The 15,525-nt window shown below is 46.7% G+C and overlaps 1 protein-coding gene across 3 annotated transcripts; it reads left to right on the top strand.

Moving 5' to 3' along the window:
- The first annotated feature begins 2,018 nt into the window (after window positions 1-2,018).
- PSMD4 (proteasome 26S subunit ubiquitin receptor, non-ATPase 4) lies at window positions 2,019-14,841 on the top strand. 3 transcript variants are annotated; one of them, XM_073807862.1, is made up of 10 exons: window positions 2,019-2,149; window positions 6,645-6,785; window positions 7,798-7,912; window positions 8,302-8,388; window positions 8,632-8,700; window positions 8,870-9,085; window positions 9,472-9,589; window positions 9,744-9,875; window positions 9,960-10,027; window positions 14,317-14,841. In XM_073807862.1, the coding sequence occupies exons 1-10, from the start codon at window positions 2,124-2,126 to the stop codon at window positions 14,461-14,463; spliced, it is 1,119 nt and encodes a 372-aa protein (XP_073663963.1). In that variant the 5' UTR covers window positions 2,019-2,123; the 3' UTR covers window positions 14,464-14,841. The 3 variants fall into 3 exon arrangements, with proteins under 3 accessions (XP_073663963.1, XP_004316198.1, XP_019775198.1); XM_004316150.4 differs by lacking the exon at window positions 14,317-14,841 and adding an exon at window positions 10,762-12,276 and having other exon boundaries at window positions 2,020-2,149; window positions 9,472-9,580; XM_019919639.3 differs by lacking the exon at window positions 14,317-14,841 and adding an exon at window positions 10,762-12,276 and having other exon boundaries at window positions 2,020-2,149.
- Window positions 14,842-15,525: the final 684 nt, after the last annotated feature.

Genomic DNA, 15,525 nt, shown 5'->3' with positions numbered 1-15,525 from the left:
AGATCGTTTTTCTGAACTGCAAACTCATATATCTACGCACTTACTTGACATCTCCATTTAGGTGTCTAACAGGCATCTTAAATCTAACATGTCCAAAGCTAAATTTCTGGTTCCTGCCCCTCCTAGCCCATCTTCAGAAATAGTGCCTCCATTCTTGTTGCTTAGAATCAACTCTAGTGTTTTCCTTAACACTCCCATTTCTTACATCCTCCAACAAATCCACTGGCAAATTTTCTAAGTTTTGTATCGTATGACATACTCAAAATCCATCCATATGTCACTATTTTCACGTTTTGTTACCACCCTACAATAAGCCACCAGCATACCTGATCACTGAAGTAGTCTGCTAACTGGTCTATATCCTGTTCTTTCCCCCCCACAGTCTGTTCTCAATGCAGCAGCCAGAGTGATCCTCTTCTGAAAATTTCCAACAGCTCCTATCTCAGAGTCCTTAAAATAATCTTTGCAACTGTACATGATTCAACCTTTCCACTCCCTTTGCCTCTCTGGCCTCATTTCTTCTCTCTCTCTCCCTCTACTCCAGCCTTCATGGTCTTAAGTACACTCTTGCCTCAGGGCATTTGCACTTTCTCTTTCCCCCAGGTATCCTTCAGGTCTCTTTTCAACTGTAAGTCTTCCCTAATATTCTGTTTATATAAAAAGGAAAACACATCCATCCTAGTTTTATCATTTGACAATATATTTACTTATTGGTTTATTATCTGCCTTCCCCATAGAATACAAGCTCCACAAGGGCAGACTTTATTATGTTCCCTTCCAAGTTCTCTACATCGTGTAGCTCCTTTTCAAAAAAATGTAATTCTTGTCTTGTTTTTAAAATATTTTGTTTATGTTTGAACTAGTCACTAATTATTTTTCTGTGCTTTCTTATTTTTCTTCCCTTTGCTGTCTACTATCCTTGTCTATGGTTACAGTGACAGGTTTTGGTTTTTTTTTTTTTTCTCTAGTGATACAGAGATTTAACTCCTACCAGCTGTGATGGTTACCAATAACTTTTGAACATATCCGTTAAAACTTTACCAACATTTAGGTAATATCTACAACACTCTTGCCATCTCCATCTACTATCTACCATCTCTGTAGTCATGCCTTGGTCCCCCGCTCCTTTCCCCGCTTCCTTCAAGACAGAGACCTGGAATTTTCGGTTTTACTTTGGGGGGGTGTGTGTGTGTGTGTGTGTGTGTGTGTGTGTGTAGGGGAAGGTAGGCCAAGGCATTTATTTGTTTATTTTAGTTTTGACCTGGAATTTTCGGTTTTACTTTGGGGGTGTGTGTGTGTGTGTGTGTGTGTGTGTGTGTGTGTGTGTAGGGGAAGGTAGGCCAAGGCATTTATTTGTTTATTTTAGTTTTGGCCGCGCGGTGGCATGTGGGATCTTACTTCCCTGACCAGGGATGGAACCTGTGCCCGCTGCAGTGGAAGCGCAGAGTCCTAACCACTGCAGGAAATTCCCAGCCAAGGCATTTTTTAATGTAATTCTTGATTAAGAAACCAAAACGGTTGACTAGGTTGTCTCCCATTCTTTGGGAGATTAGTTAAAATTACTGATTCGTCAAACTTTTTCTGCATTCCTACCATGTGTCAGGCTATGTAGTGGACTCAGGGATAGCAGAGATTGCCACCTTTCCTGCCTTAATGCAGTGGGAAAGATAGATACACAAGCAAATGCAATTCAGGGGCATAAGGGCTTAGTAGTTTGATGAACAAAGTGCCATGGGGAACAGAGTGAGCTGGAAAGTCACTAGTCATCCCACCACTTTTTAAAAATGCTGGAACAGACATAGCCACAGAACTTTCAAAGGTTCCTCCACAGCTTCTCTTAGACCCTGTCGGCAGGGAACCCCACCAGAAAACCTGAACGGCAGGGCAGGTGGAGGTGGGACCCTCTTTTTCACGTTATCTCGCCTCTCCCCCAACACCCACCCGCCCGAAACGTCCCTTTTATTTTGGCGGCGCCTACAACTCCCAGAACGCAACGCGGAGGATGGAGGCGGAACCAGCTGGCGGAGCTGAGATCAGTGATTGGTGATGAGCGCTGGGCCAATTGGAGGAGTTGTTGTTAGGTGGTCCAGGAGAACCGGTCGGGGAGGCAGGAAGGCGGCAGGATGGTGTTGGAAAGCACTATGGTCTGGTGAGGAGCTACCTCGGGCCCCCGTGGGGAGCGGGACTGGGTCGGCGGCACGTGTAGCTCGGAGGCCGGGCGGACCTCGGGTGGGTGAGCGCGCCTGATGGGCGAGATGAGGCCTTGGGCCGGGAGGGAAGGAGCCCCATCGACTCCCTGAGTCATCCCGGGGCCCCGGAGGTAGTTCCCGGAGGACAGGCCCGGGGTACTCCCCTTAACCCTCAATCCGCGGACAGTCATTGATCGGCCCTGCTGCCTTTCTCTATTCCAGCTTCGTCTTCTCTAGCCCAGCTCAGGCCTGTCTTTAGCCAGAGTCCTTCTCGGACTCATCGTGATAGTCTTCTGCCCTTCTCTCTTCTTCTCAGAATGATGGATGTTAGAAAGAGAGATGATAAATCCCTTCCCCGCCCCATTCAGTCTCTAACTCCATTGCTTTTCCCTGTATCATCTTCAGAGGTACTCTTTATAGCTTGCTTTCTAAGTGTCAGACATTTAATTTACTTTATCTGCCTTAAACCTCGCAGTACTTCAAGGTGAACATCCCTCCCTTTTGCAGATGAGGATACCAAGTCTCGGCAATTTTAAATGACTTATACAAAGTCACACAGCTAATTAAGTGGTGAAGCCAAGGTTTAAACCCAGGATTATCTGACGCAGAGGCTCTTATCCAGTGAGCTAGCTCTCTTCATCAGTCTCAGACATGGCTGAGTAGCTATTGGGAGTCAGATTTGCAAGTCTGATTTGCAAAAGTCAAACTTTTGCAAGGTTTCAAGAGTTTCTTCTAAGTGTGAGCATAGAATAAAAACAGAATAGTACACAAACACACACAAATCTCCAATTGCATGGAACAGACACCTAGGAGTTTTCTTTTTGCCGGGAGGATAGTGTTGCCAGATAACATGTTGGATGCCCAGTTAAATTTGAATTTCACATAAACAATAGTTTTTAATATCAAAAAGTGGCTATAAGTGTGTCACAAATATTGTGTGGGGCATACTTATACTAAAAAGTTATTGTTCATCTGAAATTCAAATTTAACTGGGAGTCCTATATTTTCGTTTGCTAAATATGGCAGCCTGTGGGAGAGAGCATATTAAGAGTAGAAAGAGGACAGGATTTGGAATCCAAAAACCTGTGTTTTTAGTACTTACCAGCTGCATGTTCTTGAGAATGTAGTAAATCTCTCACTTTATCTATAAAATGGGACTGTAATAGTAACATCTACTTGTAGCACAAGTAGGCAAAATGTAGGTCGTGGTGGTCTGTAAACTGTACAGCACTGTACATCTGTTAGTTGCCATGGTACTTGAGTCCTCAAGAAAGAATTTAAGAAGGGCCTTGAAGGGACTTAGACAAATGTTAAGGAGAGGCCATTACGAGTAGCGAGAAGGGCATAAAGAAAGCTGCTGAAGTGTAAATTATCAAGGCATGTTTAGGAAGTAGGAAATAGACTAGTATGACTTTATTATTAGGTTGTTGGTTTAAGGTAGTTCCTTTTTTTAGAGAAAGGTAGATACAACCAGGTAGAAGACCACAAATGTCAGGCTGAGGAGGTTGAGTTCCGTCCTGTACCCTTCAGTACAGGACTACTGAAAAAGTTCTGAGGTTGGTCGAGGCAGAGCTGTATACAAAATGTAATTTAAGAATATTGATCTGGCTTGACGTATAGGAGGAAAGATTAGGTCCAGAGAGACGTATTGGTGGCGTATTGTACTAGCCCGGCCTTAGAATAACGGTGAGAGCCACTCCTTTTCTCATGCTTTGCTGTGCATCAGAATTCACTGGAGGAGCTTATTAAAAAATTGTGTATATTTAACTCTACTCTCAATCTTCTGAATCAGACACCCAGCCAGGGAAGTTTAGGCATCTGTATTCTTTTTTTTAAATGAAGGCTTTATGGAATAGCTGAATAATATCATAAGCCCTTTTTGATATGATTTTTTTTTTTTTTTTTGTGGTACGTGGGCCTCTCACTGTTGTGGCCTCTCCCGTTGTGGAGCACAGGCTCCGGACGCGCAGGCTCAGCGGCCATGGCTCATGGGCCCAGCCGCTCCATGGCATGTGGGAACTTCCCAGACCGGGGCACGAACCCATGTCCCCTGCATCAGCAGGCGGACTCTGAACCACTGCGCCACCAGGGAAGCCCTGATATGAATTTTTGTTGGGAAAAATAACACACCATTGCACAAAAGTAGTCACAGGAAATACATATATTATTCCATTCATATAAAGTTCAACATTGGGAAAATTAAACAGTATACTTTTTGGAGATGCATACATAGTTGTGAAGGCATCTGTGTTTTTAACAGTGCCAGCACCACCATCACCCTCCAAGTGGTTCTGATGCACGCATAACAGTGTGAGAACTACCGCCATGTTCTGCACTGTGAGTTCTCCCTCCCTCTCAGGCCCCGCTTCCTCTGACACCTTCCTTCCACCCTCATCCATCCGCTGGTCTTGCCCACAGTCTTTATTTTATTTTATTTATTTATTTTTGTTTGTGTTGGGTCTTCGTTTCTGTGCAAGGGCTTTCTCCAGTTGCGGCGAGCGGGCCTCTCACTGTCGCGGCCTCTCCCGTTGCGGAGCACAGGTTCCAGACGCGCAGGCTCAGTAGTTGTGGCTCACGGGCTTAGTTGCTCCGCGGCATGTGGAATCTTCCCAGACCAGGGCTCGAACCCATGTACCCTGCATTGGCAGGCAGATTCTTAACCACTGCACCACCAGGGAAGCCCCCCACAGTCTTTATACTTAGCTATTCCATCTGGATGATCCTCAAAGCTTCCATTGTTTTTATATTTGGACTCACCTGCTGTATTTGAAGCTAGAAAGGCAGTTACTTCCCGGCTGGGAAAGTAATTGGAAACGGTGTATCAGGGAAAAAAGAATGTAATGCATGGTCAGTAGAGTCTGCCCTTGACCTCCTTTATATAGATTGAATTTCCACTATAAGGACTAATCTGTGTTTCATGCTTACTGTTAGGCACTGTGCTAAGTGCTTTCCATGCATTTAATCCTCATAGCAACCCTGTGAGTGTAGGTATAATAAAACCCATTTTACGGATGAGGTAACTGGATCTTAGAGAAATTAAGTAGCTTCCTCAGGATCACAGAACTAGTAAGTAGCAGAGTGGAGATTTGAGCCTGTGCCTGAACACTGCCCTTCCCTCCCTTTCTACTTGTCTTCCAGTAGCTTCTTAATTACCTCCCTTCGTCACTTTTATTTTATTTTATTTTATTATTATTATTTTTTTTTGCGGTACGCAGGCCTCTCACTGTTGTGGCCTCTCCCGCTGCGGAGCACAGGCTCCGGACGCGCAGGCTCAGTGGCCATGGCTCACGGGCCCAGCCGCTCTGCAGCACGAACCCGTGTCCCCTGCATTGGCAGGCGGACTCTCAACCAGTGCACCACCAGGGAAGCCCTCTTCGTCACTTTTGATTTGTATTTATTCCCAGGCGAAGGATAGTAAAGAAAAAAAATTGCCCCCAAGCCCATATTTTGCTTGCCAATAGAAATGAGGTGTCACATCGAGGACACTGCTTCCTTTTGGAGTTCTAAGGGACCTCAATTCATCAAGAATTGATTCTCTGCTGGGATATATAACTGCTTCACTTACCTGCCTTCTTTTGGTCTCCAGGAAGCTGGCCCTTGTATTTCATGTTATTTGGATTCTTTGCGATTGTGAAAAATTGCAGGGAGAGTGTAGGCGAGAACCCCAAATCTATGAAATCTCATTTTTTTTTTTTTTTTTTTTTTTTTTGCGGTACGCGGACCTCTTACTGTTGTGGCCTCTCCCGTTGCGGAGCACAGGCTCCGGACATGCAGGCTCAGCGGCCATGGCTCACGGGCCCAGCCGCTCTGCGGCATGTGGGATCTTCCCGGACCGGGACACGAACCCGTGTCCCCTGCATCTGCAGGCGGACTCTCAACCACTGCGCCACCAGGGAAGCCCTGAAACTTCATTTTTGCAGTTCAGTCCAGCTGCCAAAGCTGTTAAACATTTAACCAGATAATTACATTGTGCCTTCCTGCACTCAGTGCTGCCAAGTGTGTATTATTTTACAAGTATTTTACAAATATTTTTAAGTTGCCCTCTTCATTGCCTACCTTTGGAATACTCCTATTTTAGTAGCAGACAACATGTTCCTCCATAACCATGATTAATAACACTTAATGCACCTTATAAGAAGGTGGTTGTGGTACATTAGTAGCTCGCAGCCTTGGGTACTTACATTATCACTTGTGGAGACTTAAAAAGTTTTTCCTCCTTTGGTTATTTTGAGGCAGTAAGTCTAGAAGAAGGCTTGGTCATCTGCATAAAGAGAAAAGAAAAAGAAAAAAGGTTGCAGGTGATTCTCTGTTCTGCAAAGACTGAGAGCCGCTGCCATACACGACAGTGCCCCTCACAGGAGAGTTGTTGAAGGAGGTGGGGGTCCCTGGAACTGGAGAGGATGTCTCAGATCCTGCAGTGTGTCTTCTCTCTCCTCCTTCACCCTAATCTGACAGCGTGGACAATAGCGAGTATATGCGGAACGGGGACTTCCTACCCACCCGGCTACAGGCCCAGCAGGATGCCGTCAACATAGTCTGTCACTCCAAGACCCGTAGCAACCCTGAGAACAACGTGGGCCTCATCACACTGGCCAAGTACGTGGGGCAGAGCAGGAGGGGTTTGGGGGAGGCGGGGGTGTTTTCTGTATGTGACCCACTGTGGTGCCCAGGTAGCTACCCTTTTGCAGATTCCATGAAGCTTCCATGAGAACTTCCTAGACTGCCTTCTTCACTGTTCAGTATAAATATAAACAGCAACTTGTTTTTAATATTAACCTGAATTTAATACAGTTATGAAGCTAAATCTCCCGGGGTAAAATTTCACGGTGTATTTTTTCTTCTTTCTGGATGCACTGCGCGGCATGTGGGATCTTAGTTCCCTGACCAGGGATTAAGCCCCTGCCCCTTCTAGTGGAAGTGCGGAGTCTTAACCACTGGACCGCCAAGGAAGTTCCCACAGTGTATCTTAAAGGCAGTAAGAAGCGGTTTTGGGTCAGAGCCCCAGGGCGTATATCACACAGCCTATTACCCCAAAAGTGATTTGTTTTAGGAACTGATAATCCTCAAATGAGTGACCACCCATCCCGATATACATGTTATTAGCTAGAAAATGGGTCTAGAAATGGAGAGGGTAGGAGAGATAAGAAGGCGCATCCAGATATTGTAGAGGATTCCCAGGGCTCCGAGAGCAAGATGACATGAGAGAGGCTGGGGGAAATATTGGGAGGAAGAGGGCAAGTTTCTCACAAAATCAACCACTTCTTATTTTCTGTGTTTCATGTCTAAACACTAGATGTTTTTCCCTAGTTTTATTGAGATGTAATTGACATGAAGTTTAAGGTGTACAAGATAATGATTTGATAAATGTGTATATTGCAAAATGATCACCACAGTAAGTTTAATTAATACCCATGTCTCACATAGTTAACAAATTTTTTTCCTTGTGATGAGAACTTATAAGATCCACTCTCTAAACACTAGATATTTGATTAAGAAAAATAGAGATTACAGTTATTATCAAGATCCCTAAAGAAAAGATTAGTCAAACACAGTTTGGAGGCACTTGTCCTGACCTGAAATCACAGAAGGTGCTTTCCCCACATCCCAGTGACTGTGAAGTGCTGACCACACTCACCCCTGACACCGGCCGCATCCTGTCTAAGCTCCACACTGTCCAACCCAAAGGCAAGATCACCTTCTGCACTGGCATCCGCGTGGCCCATGTGAGTCCTGTTGGATCCCTTTGGTGGTTCCTCCTTGCTCTGGGCTTCTGCCTCCACCCTTGTTCATTTTTCCCCTGGACTCTTGAGCTAGAACCAGCGCAAGGGAGGAGAGGTGACCTAGAGAAAGGAGTAGAAAGGATATGATGGGATGAATCCCAGGATTGGTGAAGATCATGAAGGGAAACATCCCTAGAATTGAGAATTAACCCCTCTTCCTTATCCACGGAGAGGCACAGCAAGAAGGGAAGGGTGTAGGAGGGGGTTTAGACCTGGTATGAGCATGATGGTAGGCTCGAGGTACACAGAAGCCATAGAAAAAGAGCAGAGTGACAGGAAAGAGCTGGGTGATTCCTCTGGCTGACTCCGGGAACTTCCTCTTCCTTTTCAAGCTGGCCCTGAAGCACCGACAGGGCAAGAATCACAAGATGCGAATCATTGCCTTTGTGGGAAGCCCCGTGGAGGACAATGAGAAGGATGTGAGTCCAAGTGATAACTGGGGAATTTGGGCACCACATGTTTGGGAATGGGGTCTATTGGCCCCTAGGAGAGCCAGAGAGGCATTGGGTTCATCACTTTGGGGAAAGGAGGATGTGCAGAATTCAGTGTTTCTGTTGGGGGACCTTGGAGAGGTCTACCAATTCCTGTATGCTTTTGTGAGGTGTGTCATCTCCCATCGTGGTATGGAATAGATTTCCTTATTTCTCTCCCCTTCTTCGCAGCTGGTGAAACTGGCTAAACGCCTCAAGAAGGAGAAAGTAAATGTTGACATTATCAATTTTGGGGAAGAGGTGAGTAAGGACCATTCGGGAGGCATTGACTGCTGTGGTTGTAAACAGAGAACAGTCCTTACCCAGAGGAGTGTCTGCATGTGGGAGAGTAGCTACAGACAGGAGCTGACATGGCAGAGAATGGGGGGCAGGGCGAGAAGGAGAGCCTCCTATGTTCTTCCCTCCCCAGGAGGTGAACACAGAAAAGCTGACCGCCTTTGTAAACACGCTGAATGGCAAAGATGGAACCGGTTCTCATCTGGTGACAGTGCCTCCTGGGCCCAGCTTGGCTGATGCCCTCATCAGTTCTCCAATTCTGGCTGGGGAAGGCGGTGCCATGCTGGGTCTTGGTGCCAGTGACTTTGAATTTGGAGTGGATCCCAGTGCTGATCCTGAGCTGGCCTTGGTGAGCAAACGTTGACCTCAGGGAACCTTCCTTGTCCTCCTCTACTGGTCCACACGGCACATAGCTTCTCTAGGGCTAGACAGTCCTAATACCCTTGCTCGTTTTCCCAGAGCCCCTCTTGGTCCCTCTTCCCCACAGTTCTGTCTGATCTCTAGGGATACCAATGTCAGACTCTCTCTTGTTCACTTCTCCCCGTTAAACCCCAGGTTTCTCCCAAGTCCGTCCTTTTTTGCTATATCACCTGTTATCTCTCCAGCCCCTTCCCCATGTATATAAACCAGAAGCTCCCCCTTTACGGTGTGTTCCCACCCCTCAGCTGCATTCCCCAGCTGCCTTCCCTGGTGCCCAGGGCTGGAGAATGTCTGATTTCCCTTGCCCTTGGCCAGGCCCTTCGTGTTTCTATGGAAGAGCAGCGGCAGCGGCAGGAGGAGGAGGCGCGGCGGGCAGCTGCCGCCTCTGCCGCTGAGGCCGGAATTGCTACGACTGGGACTGAAGGTGAAAGAGGTGGAATCTGAAGTCCCGGGACTGCGGGGTGCTCAGTGGAGGCCTGGTGTAGATGGGGGTGGGGGGTCTGGCAGTGTGGGAACGCGTGGGCTTGGGGTTGGGTCTTTGTGGAATATGGCATGGTTCCACCCCGCCGCTCTCTCCCTTTTCCCAGACTCGGACGATGCCCTGCTGAAGATGACCATCAGCCAGCAGGAGTTTGGCCGCACGGGGCTCCCCGACCTAAGTAGTATGACCGAGGAAGAGCAGATTGCATATGCCATGCAGATGTCCCTCCAGGGCGCAGGTGAGCCAGAACCTGGGTGGTTGTGCTGAGGCGGAGACATTGGGTGAGGACATGAAACTGAACGGACTGACCTCTTTTCCTCAGAATTTGGCCAGGCAGAATCAGCTGACATTGATGCCAGTTCAGCCATGGACACATCTGAGCCTGCCAAGGTAAGGGCCAGCAATAACTCCCTGCCCCATCAGGCTTAAAATCCCCTTGTGTTCAGATCCTCAGCCCACTAGGCCTGGGACTGTTCCTCTCTTGGGGTTTCATAGATGAGCTCTTGCAGGAGCAGAAGGAAAGAAACACATGGATGTACATTCCTTGTATGTCAACCTTGCTAAGGCAAGAATGCTAGTGGCCAGAGTTGGAGAGGTGTCCTGGTATTTTGTAATTTTCCTTCCTTGCTGGTGGGAGCAGTCTGGACAATTCTCAGTGCTATCATCTTCCCAGGAGGGTGAAGAAAGGGTCCAGGAAAAAAGGGGGAGAGTGGGTGTCTGACAGCAGGAAACCTAAAGGTGATGGCATCTGTTTTTATCCTTTGAGCTCAGAAAGCAGAGTTCTCAGGCTTCTCCTCTAATCGGTCAGTAATAAATGTTTGGGGGAATTCTTTGGTGGTCCAGTGGTTAGGACTTGGCACATTCAGTGCCGGGGGCCTGGGTTTGATCCCTGGTCGGGGAACTAAGGTCTCGCAAACCGCGCCAGTGGGGCCGAAAAACTAAACGAAAATAAATGTTTGAGTTCATACTGTGTATAGGTGCTGGGTATCTTCCCAAATCCTCCTTCCTGTCCTTGGCCAGAGGTGCCCTCCACCCCCAGTCAGGTGCGCTCCCATCCTCCTACACTTGCTTGCTCCCCGGCCAGCCTATCCCCGCTGCCCCGAGCTGACACAGCCCTTTTTCAGGAGGAGGATGATTATGATGTGATGCAGGACCCCGAGTTCCTTCAGAGTGTCCTGGAGAACCTTCCAGGTGTGGATCCCAACAATGAGGCCATTCGAAATGCCATGGGCTCCCTGGCTTCCCAGGCCACCAAGGATGGCAAGAAGGACAAGAAGGAGGAGGACAAGAAGTGAGACTGGAGGGAAAAGGGAGCTGAGCCTGTGCAGGGGGCCGAGTAGGGTGGGGTGGGATATAGAGTTAGATGCGTTGTCTGTGACCACTGCAACCTAAATAAAGCTTGGCAACTTTTTTTCTTTTTTGCTTCAAACAGCGGTAGCTTTGAGTGTGACCATTCCCCTTCCACCCATCTCCACCCCTGACAATCCTTCCTTAGGAAAAGCTTTGCTGAGAGCCACCTGTGCTAGGCACTGGGGCCACAGAGGGGAACAGAAAACAGTACTGGCCTCTGGCCTTTTTTGCTGTATCACCTGTTATCTCTCCAGCTCCTTCCCCATGTGTATAAACCGGAAGGGCCAGCCTGTAAATGAGCAGTACCTGCGTCTAATAAGTGTCCAAAGAGAGGCCTGAACAGGCACTGTGGAAATGCTGAGGAGAGAGCGCCAAACCCTTGCAGCCTCTGGGAAGGCTCCTGGAGGCAATGTTTGAGCCCTCATCAGCCAGCGAGCAAGAGATAGGGATGCTTCCAGTCCGCAGGAACAGCGTGTGCTGATGGCGCGGAGGCACTTTGTCACTCAAAGACCGGTTGGGTGAGTGACAGGAGATGGAGGTGGAAAAGTCGGCAACAGTCAGAACACCAAAGGTCAGGGATCTTTGAGGCCTGACTTTCGCAAGGTGGGGTCTGTGAAGGAGAAACATGATGTGTCTCCTTGGAGCACCAAATTTAGAGGAAGGTTTTTTTGTGGGGCATGGACTAGAATGCACAATTCACATAATCTCCCCCTTTGTTTATTATATTTGAAGAGGTAAAGAATATTTTACACATAAAATACTTAACCTATATATAAATTGTGACGTGTAAGAAAACTGACATATCTGAAACCACTCAATGTAAGAGCTGGAATATTCCTAACACCTTGTCACATACCTATGCCTTTTTTTTTTTTAAACATCTTTATTGGAGTATAATTGCTTTACAATAGTGTGTTAGTTTCTGCTTTATAACAGAGTGAATCAGTTATACATATACATGTGTCCCCATATCTCTTCCCTCACCTATGCCTTCTTGAACCCACCTCTTTACAGCCTCCTCAGACATAACTTATCTTGAATTTCACATTTATTATTTTTTCCCCTTCACAGTTTTCTCACATACATAAAGATTTCTGACGAGAATGTTTAGTTTTGTATGTATTTGAGCTTTATAAAAAATAGTTTTAGGGAATTCTCTGGTGGTCCAGTGGTTAGGACTTGGCGCTTTCACAGCTGGGGCCCCAGGTTCAATCCCTCATCGGGGAACTGAGATCCCACAAGCTGAGTGGCATGGCCAAAAAAAATTAAAAAATAGTTTTATACTGTGAGACTTCCAGGACTCACTTTTTTTTTTTTTCTTTCTTGTGGTACGCGGGCCTCTCACTGTTGTGGCCTCTCCCGTTGTGGAGCACAGGCTCCGGACGCGCAGGCTCAGCGGCCATGGCTCATGGGCCCAACCGCTCCGCAGCATGTGGGATCTTCCCGGACCGGGGCACAAACCTGTGTCCCCTGCATCAGCAGGCGGACTCTCAACCACTGCGCCACTAGGGAAGCCCCCAGGACTCACTTTTTAAACAAATGTTTTGTTTCTGAGGTTCATCAGAGTTGCTGCACATAGCTGCTGCTTGTTCATATTTCATGGTTGTATATAATATCATGTGAATAGTCTACAATCTCTCCATTTTCCTGTGGATGGATCTGGCATTGCTTCCAGTTATTTTTCTGTTACCAACAGGATCACAATGGAATTTTTCGTACACCTCTCTGGATGCACCTGTACAGGAGTTTCTTTAGGATACTTTACAGGATAATGCTGAATTGTTTTTCAAAGTGGTTGTATGAATTTGCACTCCTTCCTGCAGTGTAAGAGTTCCTATTGACCACATCCTTTTCAGCCCTAGGGATCATTAAAAGTTCTTAATTTCGTCCAAACTGGTGAGGATAAAATGATAACTCATGGTCTCTTTTTTTTTTTTTTTTTATATTTGGCTGTGTTGGGTCTTTGTTGCTGCACGCGGGCTTTCTCTAGTTGCGGCGAGTGGTGGCTACTCTTCGTTGCGGTTCACGGGCTTCTCATTGCAGTGGCTTCTCTTGTTGCGGAGCACGGGCTCTAGGCGCGCAGGCTCAGTAGTTGTGGCTCATGGGCTTAGTTGCTCCACGGCATGTGAGATCTTCCTGGACCAGGGCTCGAACCTGTGTCCTGTGCATTGGCAGGCGGATTCTTACCACTGCGCCACCAGGGAAGCCCTCTTTTCACTTTTTTTTTTTTTTTGCAGTACGCGGGCCGCTCACTGCTGTGGCCCCTCCCGTTGCGGAGCACAGGCTCCGGACGTGCAGGCTCAGCGGCCATGGCTCACGGGCCCAGCCACTCTGCGGCATGTGGGATCTTCCCGGACCAGGGCACGAACCCGTGTCCCCTGCATCGGCAGGCGGACTCTCAACCACTGCGCCACCAGGGAAGCCCGCTCTTTTCACTTTTTTTAAAGGTATCCTTTAGTAACCAAAATTCTTAAATTTAATGTCAAATTTCTCAATCTTTTCTTTCAAGGTTAGTGTTTCTGCATCCAGCACACTCTTTTCTAGGTCAGAAAAATAATTCTGTTTTCTTTTGAAAGTTCTATGGTTTTGCCTTTCATATAGAAATTCTTTATTCCATCTAGAATTGATATCTGTGTACACTGAGAAAGGGATCCAATTTCAATTTTTTAACATGGAAAACCATTTGTTACGGCATTGTTTATTGAAAAAAACCCCTCCTTTCACTGTACTAATTTTCTTTTTTTTTTGGCTGCTTGTTTTGGGTCTTCGTTGCTGCACGCAGGCTTTCTCTAGTTGCAGTGAGCGGGGTCTACTCTTCATTGTGGTGGGCGGGCTTCTCATTGCGGTGGCTTCTCTTGTTGCGGAACCCGGGCTCTAGGCACACGGGCTCAGTAGTTGTGGCTCGCGGTCTCTAGAGCGCAGGCTCAGTAGTTGTGGTGCACGGTCTTAGTTGCTCTGCAGCATGTGGGATCTTTCCAGACCAGGACTCGAACCCGTGTCCCCTGCATTGGCAGGTGGATTCTCAACCACTGCGCCACCAGGGAAGCCCTCACTATACTACTACTTCTGCCTGGGCCAAGATTCCATGAATTTCATTTCCAGTATCCTGAAGTCAGACCTTAAAGCCTGCATGTAAACAAGCTTCCACCAAATGAAGCTAGAAAACCTACTTTGTGCTTACCTTATATTCATATTGGATGAGTTCCATTTCTGAATAATGAATTTGTAAATGCTTGTGTCTAAATTTTAGGGGGAGACTGGTTTTGTTTTGAATCAAATATTACCTGAAAGAAATGTCTCATCATCTAGGGCTTGGGAATCTTTTATAGGTGTTGGTTATAAAGATGTTGGTCACTTTGGCTTTCCTGGGCTTGCGTGTAGTTCCCCAGCAAAATCACGTTCTGGCGAAGTCTACCCATCAAGTCACGATGGGACCTGTGTCCCAGTCTCTGGTTCTCTGCATACCAACTGGGTGACTTCAGTGTTCATGAGGATGACTCAGCCAACACCTTGGCCTCTTCCAATTCAGAGATGATCATCACAGTTCATAATCTTTTGCACTCAACGGCACCACCTTAAGAAATGCTCCCTGCTGGAGTCAAATACTCACTTGGCCCATGGACCTCTCTCTTTTCAGATCTCCCACATTAATACTCCATGTATGCTTTTCAACAGTACTGTGAAAAATGTGTGTACTCTGGGCAATTCCACTTCAGGAACTTACTCTAAATAATCGGTGATGTGCCAAAGACATGTACAAGGGTGATGAAAAAATGAAAACAACGTAATATCCAACAATTACGTTACATTATTATGGAATAATACACTATCAATAAATTTATTTTGGAAGAACATTTAATGGCATTGCATATATGATTATAATATTAGCAAATGCTTGTATAACACAATGTGCCAGGGACTATTGTAAGTGCTTTACATGTTTTAAGTCATTTAGCTTTCACAACAACCCTATGAGGTAGCTGTAGCATTATTAGTTCTGTTTTATAAATTAGGAAACTGAAAGCCAGAGAAGGTAGGTAACTTACTCTACAGTGATGGTTCTGACAATGTGGTCTGTGAACCCCTACGGCTCCCCAAGACCCTTTCAGGGGGTTTGTGAGGTCAAAACTATTTTCATAATAATACTGTGCCATGATGTTATTCGCCTCTTCCACTGCGTTGACACTGGCACTGATGCCAAAGCCGTGGGGGTAAAAGTGTTGGTGCCTTAGCACAAATCCAAGGCGATGGCACGACACTGTGCTGGCCGTCATCGTGTCCGTCACCCCCATACACTCCTGGCTTGAAAAAAACCAAAAACTGTCCGTGATGAAGCGTTAAAACAAATTAATTGTATTAAATCTCAACCCTTGAGTTTACATACTTAATATGTTTGAGGTAAAGTGGGAAATACCCATAGAGCACTTGGCCGCGTCCTGGAGTACAGTGATTGACCTGGGGAAGGGCGCTTGTGCGGCTCTTTGAGTCGTGAGATGAACTAGCCACTTTTTCACAGAATAACATCTTTACTTGAACAA

The sequence above is a fragment of the Tursiops truncatus genome, chromosome 1 (genome assembly GCF_011762595.2).
Source record: "Tursiops truncatus isolate mTurTru1 chromosome 1, mTurTru1.mat.Y, whole genome shotgun sequence".
In the NCBI taxonomy this organism is placed as follows: domain Eukaryota; kingdom Metazoa; phylum Chordata; class Mammalia; order Artiodactyla; family Delphinidae; genus Tursiops; species Tursiops truncatus.
This window is presented reverse-complemented; position numbering and strand designations above follow the sequence as displayed.

Coding starts and splice junctions, on each gene's coding strand:
- PSMD4 (XM_019919639.3), top strand. CDS start 2,124: ATGGTGTTGGAAAGCACTATGGTCTG. Junction 9,590..9,743: donor TGGGACTGAAGGTGAAAGAG/GTGGAATCTGAA, acceptor CCCTTTTCCCAG/ACTCGGACGATGCCCTGCTG. Junction 9,876..9,959: donor GATGTCCCTCCAGGGCGCAG/GTGAGCCAGAAC, acceptor TCTTTTCCTCAG/AATTTGGCCAGGCAGAATCA.